Genomic DNA, 12,030 nt, shown 5'->3' with positions numbered 1-12,030 from the left:
CTCTGATTCAAGATAAGCAGTGCCAGCCTCTTCAGTTCTTCAGTGTTTCTACACCTTTGTAACAGCGTACGCTCACCATTTCCAGTCCACTCCATACCAAGTATTCCAGCAACTGCACCAGGGAGGAGTGAAAACAGTTTTCTTTTCAAAATAGAAGTTTTTCTCCATAGGAAAGAAAAAAAAAAACCCACCCCTCAAGTTTTAGGTTGCGTTTACCACGGCAGTATTTTCAAATAGCAGCCACAGAAGCAAACCAGTAGTGTTTCTCATTTTAATTGCATAAAACCAACATGAATAAATTTTATCAAGCCTGTAAGTATACAGAGGTGTATTTTTTAATACTTTTTGTATATTTTTATTTACAAAAGGAAAAATGAACCTACAGTTTTAAGCCAAATAAAAAGGACAAGGCTAAAAATGGAAGAAGATACAGAAGAATATGTGGGCTTTTACGTTTAAAAAAGTATCTGGAAAACGAACAGAGAACACACAGGAAGAGCTAACAGCCAGAGTGGCTGCTGATGCCCTTGAATTTGGAACAGCATCTGAAAAAACCAACTCTTTTATCCCTCACTTAACGTGTGGTGAAAGAGTCCAAAATAGAGCAGTCCTTCAGACCTCAGATATACTCTGGGGTGCTTGAAGCTTAGTAGCCGTATTTTTCATTGAGATGAGTCTTGCCATCACCACTTTGACCTAGTGGACAGAGGAAGAGTTGCATTATTTTTTTTACCCCTCATCCAAGATAAATTTGTATCCAAGTATGAAACAGTCTCTAGGCAGCACCAGTCAGACAAGCACAAAGAGGGTAAGTCATACTGGATATTACAATTCCAATAGTCTTTTGATTTATACTTATAATTCCTCTTAACCTTACTAATAGAGTCAAGATTACACCATATATTCCTGGGTTTGGTGTGGTTTTTTTTTTTTCTTTTTTTTCCCCTGGTGTCCTCATTATGCCAGCTTAGACAGAAGGTAAGTCTGATTATTAGCAGGCAGAGACAGAAAAAGAAGCTCCCTCTTATGGACACAGCTTGCTTGGCTATCCCAGATCAGACCTCTGAGTTACTGAATCAGGTATTTTGTTACAGTGGATTCATATGCCAGAGAAGTACAGTCTTTTCATTGAAGGACTGTTCACCAGATTATAGTTTTCTTCAGTGAAATTTATTCTCATTTTTCTTATTTCCTTCAGAATCTATCTATATTATAAGCCTGCAACAGCCTTACAAAAATTATAGTAATGAATCTACCAAATAAAAGCTAAGCTTTGAACAATTAAAACCTCAATGCATGAAAATTAATTTTCCATTTTAGAGAAACTGAAAATTCATTACACTGTTTAAGAATACCCTCACTTAGCTAAAAACACTCTGCAACTAAAGTAAAAAGTTTGTTCAACTTTAACATATATTGGATGCACGCATCAATTATTCAGTTCCTTCACCAAAGTGTTACCAAGACTTCTCTCCAAAACACATGACCCAAAGTTTGTATTCCAATGATTTTTGCAAAAATCTGCAAAGAAGATTTTCAGATTTCACAGACTTCTATGAAAACTGAGAATAGTAAGATTGCTGGAGCATTTAACCCTAGTGAAGGTTTGAACTTGTCTTTCAACTAGATCATCATATCGCTATGTGTGAATAGAGTTAGCTCTCTCAGGTGTTACAAAACTGAAAAACAAACTGCAGGTGTATCTGTCCATTGAGATGAAGCTTCTACAGATATGGTCTGTAATTCACTGCAAGACTTGCATGGCCATACAACAAATATGGGGCATAACATGCCAGAAAACATCATCAGGTTCTGCATAAAGTATTCCTGAATTACTTTTTTCCTCAATAAGTTACGAGGACACCCTGACTACTTACTAGGTAGATTCTTGAGTTGTAAGACTAAAAACGGTAAGGAAATGGTTGATACCTGCAGGAGGAATCCATATGCAGTAGTCTGGGTCATCATCTGGGTACTGTGAGGAAAAAAAAGGTTGTTGGACCTGCAAAAGGAGAAAAGATTTTTAAGGTGCTGCACCCCTCCAGCAACGTGTCACAGCCACTAAATCTCTCATTAATTCAGAAACAAATACTGAAAGTTGAGGGTTATTTCTACTACAGTGAGGGATGAAAACAGTAACACAGAGGAAAGAAGAAATCAAACCCTCAAGTAGATCCAGTTTATTCCCAGCAGAGTCACAGAATAATAGAAATGCTGGTTAGATGAAACCTCTGGAGGTCATCCAGTCCAATCTCCCCCTCACAACAGAACCATTGCCCCCTGTCCACTTCTGGACAGTTTAATCTTGTCATTCTAATGTTTGGTAGTGTCATTCGACACAGAATTTCTTTATGCAGGGAAAAGCTTTAGAGTAGGATTTTCAAGAAGTGCTTTACTGATTTCAATGCGCAATCCCACTGAAAACTTCGGGTTTAAGGTAACTTTCAAACTGGAGTATATAAAAGTGCAGCTGTTATATAAGGATAACTTAGTTTTTCAAAAGAAAAGAAAACACAATTTTTTCAGGTCTCACTGGCATCACTGAAATGTTTAAAGCAAACCAAAACAGGTCACTTCCAATTCAAATGTTGACACAGCAATGTATTTTTGTCCCTAGATTTTTAAGTTTTGCCACATCAGCATCATTTTCTCAACAACTTTTGTTTTCAACAACTGCAGGTAGCTATCAAAAATTCATACAACTGTAGAGTGCAAGACTCAAGAGTTCAAAATGTAGCCAAGTTATTCAGCACCCATTTGCATTACTCTGTAGTATCATGACACAGTCTTAAGTTATGCAGCTGAAGCAATTTTTCATTCCCTCAAAAACTTTCCTTCCCCAAATTAACCTCTAAATGAGTTCTTTTGGAAGACTAATGTCTTCCAGAACATTAGACTGCAGAGTTGAACAGTTTTTAAATATGGCTTGTGAACAGTCACTTTAAAATTGTTTTTCCAGTTTTGCGTGATTCAAAGTTGTTCCTCAAATATTAAAAGAGAAAAAAAAAAAGCTGACTTCTGGTTGATATTTTCCATGCAAGATCTGAGCCCAAAGGCAGAGACAGCATGTGGAAAAAGTGATTTGTGATGGGAGAGAGCTAAGCCATCTGGCATTTAGAGAATGCTCAGTGTTAGAGTGAACTCTGTGCTGATGAGAGGTGCTGACTTGACTGCCTCGGCATGAGAAACTGCCTTGTTCTCCCATATTCATAGAAATGGTATAACTTGGGCTTTAGCAGTGTAAATTTACTCTTGGTTTCTTTATCAATGTGCTTTATAGGCCAGCAACAAAGCACAATTCTAAAGGCTGTACCTACCCAATCTTTGGGTCCTTTGCCAGGACTAACAAGGCAGCAGTTAGCACACACAGGCTGCAGGGAGTTAAGTTTCTTTAAGTAAGTGGTGCAGCGCTAAAGTGAGATGGCCACCACAAAGAAATTGTCATAATGGTCAGAACTCATGGCCCACCAAGTACAGTAATAATCTTTGATGGCAATCAGCAGAAGGGTGGGATGCACTCTAAAGGGAAGAAACTCACAATAATCATTAGGCTAAAAGCACGCTGTCAGAGAAGTTCCTTCCCAGCTCCAGGAAGGCAACAATTACCTGCGTCCCAAAATGTGCAAGGCTCATGTACTTTACATTTTAATACAAATCTTATGCACAGGAGGAACATTATCTGGTACATGAACTCAAATTTAGTAATAATTTGGTTGCAAAACACAATAATCTCTTAGACTAATCTATTTCCACATCTTACAGAGAAGGATGAGGTTTGATAATGGCAATACAGACTAGCTACAACTTTAGTACAGCATGTTCTGTGTCAGCCAATACATGCTTCCCAAGCTACTCTCCAAGGAAAGTTTTGCAATGCCATTCCAAAGCTCAGAGAGCACCTATGTTCTACAACACTTGTGATACAGGAGAAGAAGCAATTAGCAGAGGCTAACTGCCAAGTGAAAAGGTGAAAAAATAAATTTGTGATTGAATTGAGAGCCTCTATCCATGCTTGAAATGTTGTGCTTTACCTTTTCATTGCAGACTCCAAAACCTGTGTCCAAGGGCAGTGTGTGGTTCTACATTTGGGTCTTAGCAGAAAAGCACTACTATCACCAAGTCATACTCAATCAAACTATTACTATTTCACTGAAAAAGAGCCTACTAAATGATTTCCTGAAACTCTTTAAGCTGCAGGAACCATGGTTTCATAACTGACCTTGCTTGAGCTATTGATTTTCTTAACTTTCTCAGATGTCTCTTCAGGTTCCTTATATACTGCCTCAGATGCTGGGAAGAAAGAAGATTTGTTTTATGACACATCACAAATGACCAATTCTATCAGAAATAAGCTTATAGGAAGTTCACGTAAAAATGGATACATCCAAGAGGAAATCCGAGACAGCTCACTGCAACAAAACTCATACTTAAGACTGCTGAACATCTTTTTCTTTTTCATAGATATATTAACTTATGTTTAATACACTGTCGGTCACCTACCTGAATGCAGTTTAATAAGGTCCTCTATTTGGGATTCTGTAACACACTTTAGTTAATGGCAGATGTTTGTTTTCTAAAAGATACTCTCTATCTGTAATCACTGCAGTGATTTATTTAGAAGGAAACAGTAGGAAATGCACAGGACCAACATGCTTTTAAAAAACAAAAAAACCCCAAACCAAACCAAAAACCCCCCCAACTTTCCAGTAACGTAGGTGAGAGGAATACAGAAAAGACAGAAGTATGCCTTGTTTTTCTGCCACTTAATCTGTGAAATATTGAGAGTCTTGTGGCTTAAGTCTATGGATGAGATGATGAGGACAGGATGACATTCTTAACAGTCCGAGTTATGAAAAAATAGAACATTCATACAGATCTCCTCAGTACACCAAACAGTCTTCGTTTTGAGGATCTGGGTTTTTTTTTTTTTGTGTGTACACGTGGAGGGATCACGTGGGTCATTAACAGATTATTAGCTAATGTTATGCAGTATTTGTGACTTTATAAAAGAAAGTTCTGTCCTTCTGTACTGTTAAGAGCTACTGCAAGAGAAAAAGGAGGGGAAAGCATTATGTTTATGCTCCTAAATTAAAATAATTTTTCTTCTCTTCTCATGCTATTTTTTTAAAACAAAGGATCTCAAAGCAGTTAATGACTATGAAAAGCAAGGAGAACTGAAACATAGTTAAAGTGACCTGTCTTCACCATACGCTTACCAATTCCCAAGCAAAAAAACAATCCTTCATTTCAATTCTAGATTCTTTAGGCTCTAGATTAGGCTCAGTTTCCTTCTACTGACAAAAGACAGTAAGTCCTTTAGACAGTTTCTAAACCCACATGGTACTGTACAATAGTCTAAATTGTACTGCTCACCTTGAGATTTCTCTTGTGAGGGTCCCATCTGAGATTTATTCCTTAGTATCTTTGGCTCAGGCAGAAAATGAACTCCTGTAAAAGAAAAAAGAAAGAGCTAGGTGAGTACTCTGCAGTAACTCTGATGAGTAGAGCACTAGCATCCCTGAGACAAAGTGCAAAAGGGAACTGTTAACTACATTTGTCTCAGGAAGAACTCTTCTCTCAGAAGTCCTCCAAATTATTTAATCCACCAAGTCCATTGCAATACAATATTAAAGAAAAACTTGTTAAAACATAACAACTGGTTAAAACATACTTTTCAAGAACAACCTGCCCAGCATTAAGAAAAAAAGTTAGAATTAGGTTTCTGTCATCAAACACATCATTTAGTGAGAAACATCATTACTGAGTTTTCAAGTGCATCAAAAGCTGATATAGAAAAGGAGGGATTGGAGATAAACCACGCAGATACAAGGAAGATACCTCTCCACTACCACTTTTAAAATTATTTTTCCTCTTTACAAACAGATCTAAAGCTTTACACAGACATTTTTTTTCTTATTAAGTCACTCTCCCTGCCAACAACACATTGTAGTTATTTTCATATGGACACTCAATCTAATGAAAGCAGGGCTTATCAAAATAGGACCTTTCTTGAGTCCAGGAGATTTCTTCTATTTCTTCATGCTTCTACCAAAGCATGAAAAACTGACTGCAAGCAGAGTTTCAACCAGAACCACATGAAACTCAGCTGTTGGCACACAGACTCTGGACTCACGGCAAAAATCTATGGAAAGGAAATCTGCTGGAGAACCTGTGACTCAAACCTTAGGAGACTCACATAGCTCTGAAAAAATCAGCAGTAACAGACTCAGCTTCATTACCGAAAAAATCAAAACCAATGGTTTACCATCCTGAAGGGATTCTAGATTCTTGTTATTGCAAGGAGAACCATCGGGAGCATTAGTTTCTTTTCCTGTTTCTTCTTCTGTTGTCATTTTCATTTCCAGGTTTGATGCTCTGCTGTTTATTGCATCTACTTCTTGCTCCTCCTCCATTTCTTCCTCTTCTTCCTCTTCCTCCTCCTCTGGTCCATCATCTTTCATTTTTAACAAGCTTTCAGGGATGTCTGGACGCTTAACAGGCAACTTCTGTGGGAGAAAGACTTGTGCATCAGTGCTAAGATAAATGGAGGTAGATGTCACAGATACTCATTACAGGAAAAAGCACACATATTACTGTCAGAGACAGCTGGTAAGGAAACACTGTCAGGATGAAGAATAGTTAGGTTTCAAGGAAAAGTTATTAGTAGAGATGGAAGATGAAAAAATATGTCCAATCCATAGACAAGGAGTGCAGTCTCTTTATAACAGGGACACTGGAAACTGAATCAATATTGGATATGATCTTAGCTATAAGAACAAGAAAAACAAAAGAAAGTAAAGGACCAGCTGCTGAGGTATAGCAGTGGTTCAGCCTCTCCGCAGACTGCCTCTACTTGATCCACTGCCTTTTGACCGCAGGTGTGCCCCAGGAGACGGGCTGTACAAGGGCACAGAATGGCAACTACTGGCAGCAAACAACATCCAACAGCCACTGCTTGCTGCCCTGCACCTTCCACTGCTGCAGGCTTGCACCTCCATGCTGTTTTCATGCATGTGAGAAGACATGGTTGCCACCTACAGTCTCCATAGCCTGAGAAGGTGTCTGAGAAATAGCCTCTGATTCGCTGCACTTACCAACTGACTCCAACTTACCCCTAGGCTTCCAGTTTTCAGCTTGAATTTGCTCCCCCCTTTCATTGCACCAAAGAGAGGCAGGGTAATCTTTTTAGGCTTGCTCTCTGTTTCCAGACTGTAACTCCCACTCCTAATAAAAATTAGATACAAAGGAAAACAGTGTAGAAAGTATCAAACGAGTCTTATATTTACAAACGCAAAAAAATCTGCAAATTAGAAGTGGATATATAAAAGTCCTTTCATTTCTCTCTCACTTGCAGCATCCAAGGAGGAAGCTGCAGGAGATGACTTCTCCATCATACATACATATTGTAGGATTCAGACACTTGCCGTAACAGGAAGCAAAAAAAAAACCCCAACCAACCAAAAAAACCTATATCACATAGACTCCCTCAAATTCAATTGCACACATGTACTTACATATATATTATATATATATATATATATATATATATGTTTGTATAAAAACACTCGGTGGCCAAACCTCAGTTTAAGTAAATTAATGAAGTAATTAAACCTCTAATCAAGCTGCCACTAGCAAATGATGAACCCAGCACAGGACCTCTTGAATTGCAGTAGCGCTGCTAGGCAGTAGTTGAACAACCACTACACTTTACCTCCAGGTACATTTCACGGAGTGAAAGTGGTTTTCACATTGTACATAATACCTGTAAAATTCTTCAGTTCCTTTTGGATGCAGGTTGGGGGGGGAACTTAAAAAAGCTGACACCATGCTTCCAATCCCTTCCCCCTCTCATCCTCCCAGCATGGGCATATCTTACTCCAGTGTTGTGGTGCATCTGCCTCAACCATAGATGCTACAACAGCCAAAAGGCACAGCAGCTCTTTAAAGAGATGAGCCAGGTAGTTTGGAAGGCCGTCCTGCTTTTGTGTTTGGAAAGCTGTCTACTTACTGGGCTTGCACAACTGCCCACGGATAACAACAGCAGTAAAAGTAATTGTTTTACACTTTAGCCAAGACTTACTGGGGCTTCAGCTCAGGCAGTTCTGCAGGCTTGACAAGCTTTATTAACCCTTTCAGTCTCTGTTGCTCTTTCTTCAGTTCAAACGACCGCAAGTGAAGCTTCTTCCGTGCCACACCGTCTAAGGCGCATCCTGATTTTATTTCGGTCATGAATTCATCCAAGGAATCTTGAGCCGCTGGCTGGGACTGGGCTAGGCAAGATAAAGAGAGGATACATGTTGTTACGGGTGGGGAGATGAGAGCTGTATTCATCAAGTCCTATCTTTAGAGAATAAAGTATATAGGAACAACTATCCTCCCTGCAAGATTCTGTTGAATGGTGAAATAATGGAGGTTGCTAGCCCTGGAAAGATGAAAGCATTTCTCCTAACAAAAGCCTGACAATAAACTTTAATCTACTTAACAAAGCCTCTCTTAAAATTGAATGTTTCTTTATGTGTGTCTCAATTCTAAGTTGTTCATCTCACTTCAAGATCTGCTGTCCCTAAAAAAGTGGCTTATGGGTTCTTTTTGTAGTCACAGACTAAAATAAACACAGCTACAAAGAATCCCACACCACTTCATGGGGAATCTCATTTTGGCTTTCCTGGAATGTTTATTTAATAACATTTGCAAAGCTCGAAATGAATCAACACATGATGCTGCCTCCTACCCCTGGATGACTGAGTGCATACAAGAATAGTTTCATATGTTAAGCCAATCACACAAAATTTACCTTTGACTGGATTTTCTAACAAGAAAACATTGCTCTGTACTTGAAAAGAGCAACAACAGTCTTTCTACTCCACCTGATTTCAAATCTTAATAATTCTATGCATATTTGACTAATTAAAATAAAACTCAGGAGGAAAAACTAAAGCTCTAATGACTAAGAAAAATAAATACAGAATTCTTACACATGGATTTCAAATAACCAAACAAAAAACTCCAGGAAAACTCTTTCTTGGGCTTGAACGATGCCTCAGAAGTTTTTATATGGTGTTCAAAAATAACTTGGAGGCAAACAAAGAAAAATGTTGTTGCTAGAATTTTAGCAAGCCTTTGACAGGCAGTCTTCTGCCTTTTAATATTATATGAAAATACTGGATTTGCCACTTTATTTGCTGCACTATAAGCATTTATGTATATATGCACAAGCATAATTATGTGACCAATGAGTTATTTTCAGTTCAGCTTGAGCTAATTAAGTAGCACTTGAAATTTTAAATGTGTACAAATAAAATAGTATGAGTTATTGTTAAGAGTACATATTCAAGCAGTTTCATATTACTTTAAATATTTAGAGAAAAGTCTTATTAGACTCATGTTTACAAATTGACTCAATTGAAAAGGATATTTCTGATCTAGAACAAAACATAGTTTTACAGTTTGCAAATATATGAAAACCACAACAGTAACTGTTCAAAGATATACAGAATTAGGAGGCTTCAAAAGATAAGGAACAGTTGTAGCGTCCACCACCATACAAATATAAATGATGACAAAACACGTCATAAAAGAAATACAGATAGAAATACTCTTCTTTTCCCTCATAACTATTTATATGAGCCAAGACAAAACAATACCTTTTCGTTGATGTTTTAACAAACAGTCTGAAACTCCTAGCAGGCAGGAGCTGAGCAGAATGATCATTTAATTTAAACACCAAATTTCAAAGATACGGTTTAGTGTCCAGTCAGATAATTCAGAACAATTGAAGGTATAGTTCCACAGCTCGCTTCTTTAGCTGTGGAACAGTGTAAGCACTTCAGTCACTGGGTGATCTTCAGCGAGTCAGATCACCCATCTTGCAAATAGGATTCTCTGCTTGATTCCACCAATAGGGCCTAAGATCAGGTAGTTCGGCTTACAGGGTTACTGTTAGCATTCAGTATCTGTTGCAGCAGTTTTCTACACTATTGAAGTAAAATTTCACATTGCTAGGAGGTGAATCAGCCATGGCTATTACACTTTATATTGCAGTGAAAAAAGCTATAGGGCTATTTACTGCACCATCAACTTATTGATAATTTTCTTCTGAACAGGCAACCAAAGATGAGACTGAAGAGCTCTATGTATTTGATTTTCATTCAGCTGCATCAGTGAATGAAAGATACCAAGTCAGTCCATCAGTAATTAGTTCTGAAGAACGCCAGAGTACAATTTGTGAACTTCTACTGCGATTTTTCAGACAACCACTTAATTTCTCCAAGTGCTTGGTAAGAGGTGTTGCAATTTAGCCTGTCATTCACTCATTGGTCTCTCTACACGCTTACCCTTAGGCTACAAATAATCATTTAGAGCAAGCGAAAGTGCGTTAAGGTTTCAGAACTGTATGTAACGCAGCAGCTTTGCCAGACAACTCGTGACAGTGGTAAGAATCACCCATGATCAATATGCATGCTCCTGGCTTACACTTGTACTCAACATCTGTGATTAACCCAAAGCATCCAAAGAAATAAAAGAAAACACAAGTATCTAGAACATGCACACACAAAGCAATTGATGATGCAATATTTGCTATGTTTTGCCCTGGCCTAGTTCTACGAAATTCCCATCCAATACTGAATTACTCTATATTGCAATAAGTGCTGAGACTGCAATTTTTCCAAGGCTCTAAACTAGCTGTGTAACCAGTTACAATTTACTAAATCATGATAACATATCAGAATTCTGTGGTGTTAGTAGAAGTCTATAAATTAACTGATTCTTCCTTCTCCCAGCCTCTACCACAATATGATTTAAGCCTTGTTGAGAAACAGTATCAGCAGAAACAAAGGCAGCATAACATATGAAAGCTTGGAATTACATGTCTCAGACAATATAAAGCATTAGCTTCTCTTTCTAGTCAATCGTTAACTACTTATCAGAACAGTCATGCTGAAAACAATTCCTTCAAACACACTGAACTGACCCATCAGTTAGAATGCTCAGTGGAACAATACTGTTTTCTGAACAGTGATCTGGTATAATCAATCACCAACAAAAATGTTGATACAAATGAGTTTTGGTGTGGAGCTGAATTACTAGAAAGAAACATACCCGTATAATGCACAAAAGATAGTCCAGCCGTCAGACTGCTGCTAGGCTTCCTGGAGAGAAACTCTTTTGACAAACTGACGTTGCAACCCTTTTATTAATGCCAACTCTGTTAAAAAGGTTTTTGTATGAAGAACCAGCCTAAACACATTTCCTTCATGCCTTCCTTTTATTTCATGAGACATCATCAGTAACAGAAAGCAAAATGCAGCTATTTGTACAGTATGCTTTTAAATCTAACTCACTACCAGATACAGTCACCACTTTGGAAAGGCTCTGCCTTTGTACACAAAGGCATAATCCTAGAACCTGAATGGCACCTTCATAAACTAGCAAGTTCACTGAACATACAGGCTAAGCATCCACTGCTTTGACTCCACATTTCTCTTTTCCCACCTTTCCTTTTTAAGGTGCATTTACAGTAAGAGAAGTGAAATAAAAGATAATGTCTTTTCTGTCAGTTGCTTGCTCTTCCCTTATAAATGGTTTTGGAGGGAGTGGAAAAAAGTGTTCCTCCAATTGGTTCAGTTTCACTAATATGGGCAGATAAACAGTAACAATGCTCACCCTCTTAAGCTCCAGGAGCTTGTACACTCACCTCCTTTCCCTAACTTAGATGTTGGTTGCTTTAGAAAAAGCTGCGTTCATTAGCAAGTGACTATACACACAGAGTACATAAATTATTGTACGAAGAGGGTAAGTATCCTCTCCAGTTAACTCAGTGACCTGCAAATCTTCCTATTCCTTTGTGAAAAGTGGCCGCTAAAAAAAAAGTACTTGAGACAGAAATCCATAAGATACGTTTTCATCTCTTTATTCTTCTTTACAGAAAGCACTATGATCAAATAAACTTCATGCCTTACCTTTCCCTGAAGCCTTCAGCTTCTGTGTTATCTCAGAAAGCTCATTTTCAGCTTCATTTAGCTTTGTGAC

General features: G+C 38.1%; 1 protein-coding gene across 1 annotated transcript in view; it reads right to left on the bottom strand.

Moving 5' to 3' along the window:
• Positions 1-296: 296 nt before the first annotated feature.
• SLC4A1AP (solute carrier family 4 member 1 adaptor protein) overlaps positions 297-12,030 on the bottom strand; it is a 17,361-nt gene continuing 5,627 nt past the window's right edge. Inside the window, exons 7-14 of the mRNA XM_072856716.1 lie at positions 11,961-12,030; positions 8,081-8,270; positions 7,113-7,224; positions 6,266-6,506; positions 5,374-5,448; positions 4,220-4,290; positions 1,930-2,002; positions 297-696 (exon numbers count right to left, since the gene is read on the bottom strand). Coding sequence (XP_072712817.1) covers positions 647-696; positions 1,930-2,002; positions 4,220-4,290; positions 5,374-5,448; positions 6,266-6,506; positions 7,113-7,224; positions 8,081-8,270; positions 11,961-12,030 — 882 coding nt within the window. The 3' untranslated portion in view covers positions 297-646. The remainder of the gene's footprint in view (positions 697-1,929; positions 2,003-4,219; positions 4,291-5,373; positions 5,449-6,265; positions 6,507-7,112; positions 7,225-8,080; positions 8,271-11,960) is intronic.

The sequence above is a fragment of the Ciconia boyciana genome, chromosome 3 (assembly GCF_034638445.1).
Source record: "Ciconia boyciana chromosome 3, ASM3463844v1, whole genome shotgun sequence".
Lineage (NCBI taxonomy): Eukaryota > Metazoa > Chordata > Aves > Ciconiiformes > Ciconiidae > Ciconia > Ciconia boyciana.
The sequence above is the reverse complement of the archived record's forward strand: the minus strand, read 5'-3'. Positions and strand labels throughout refer to the sequence as shown.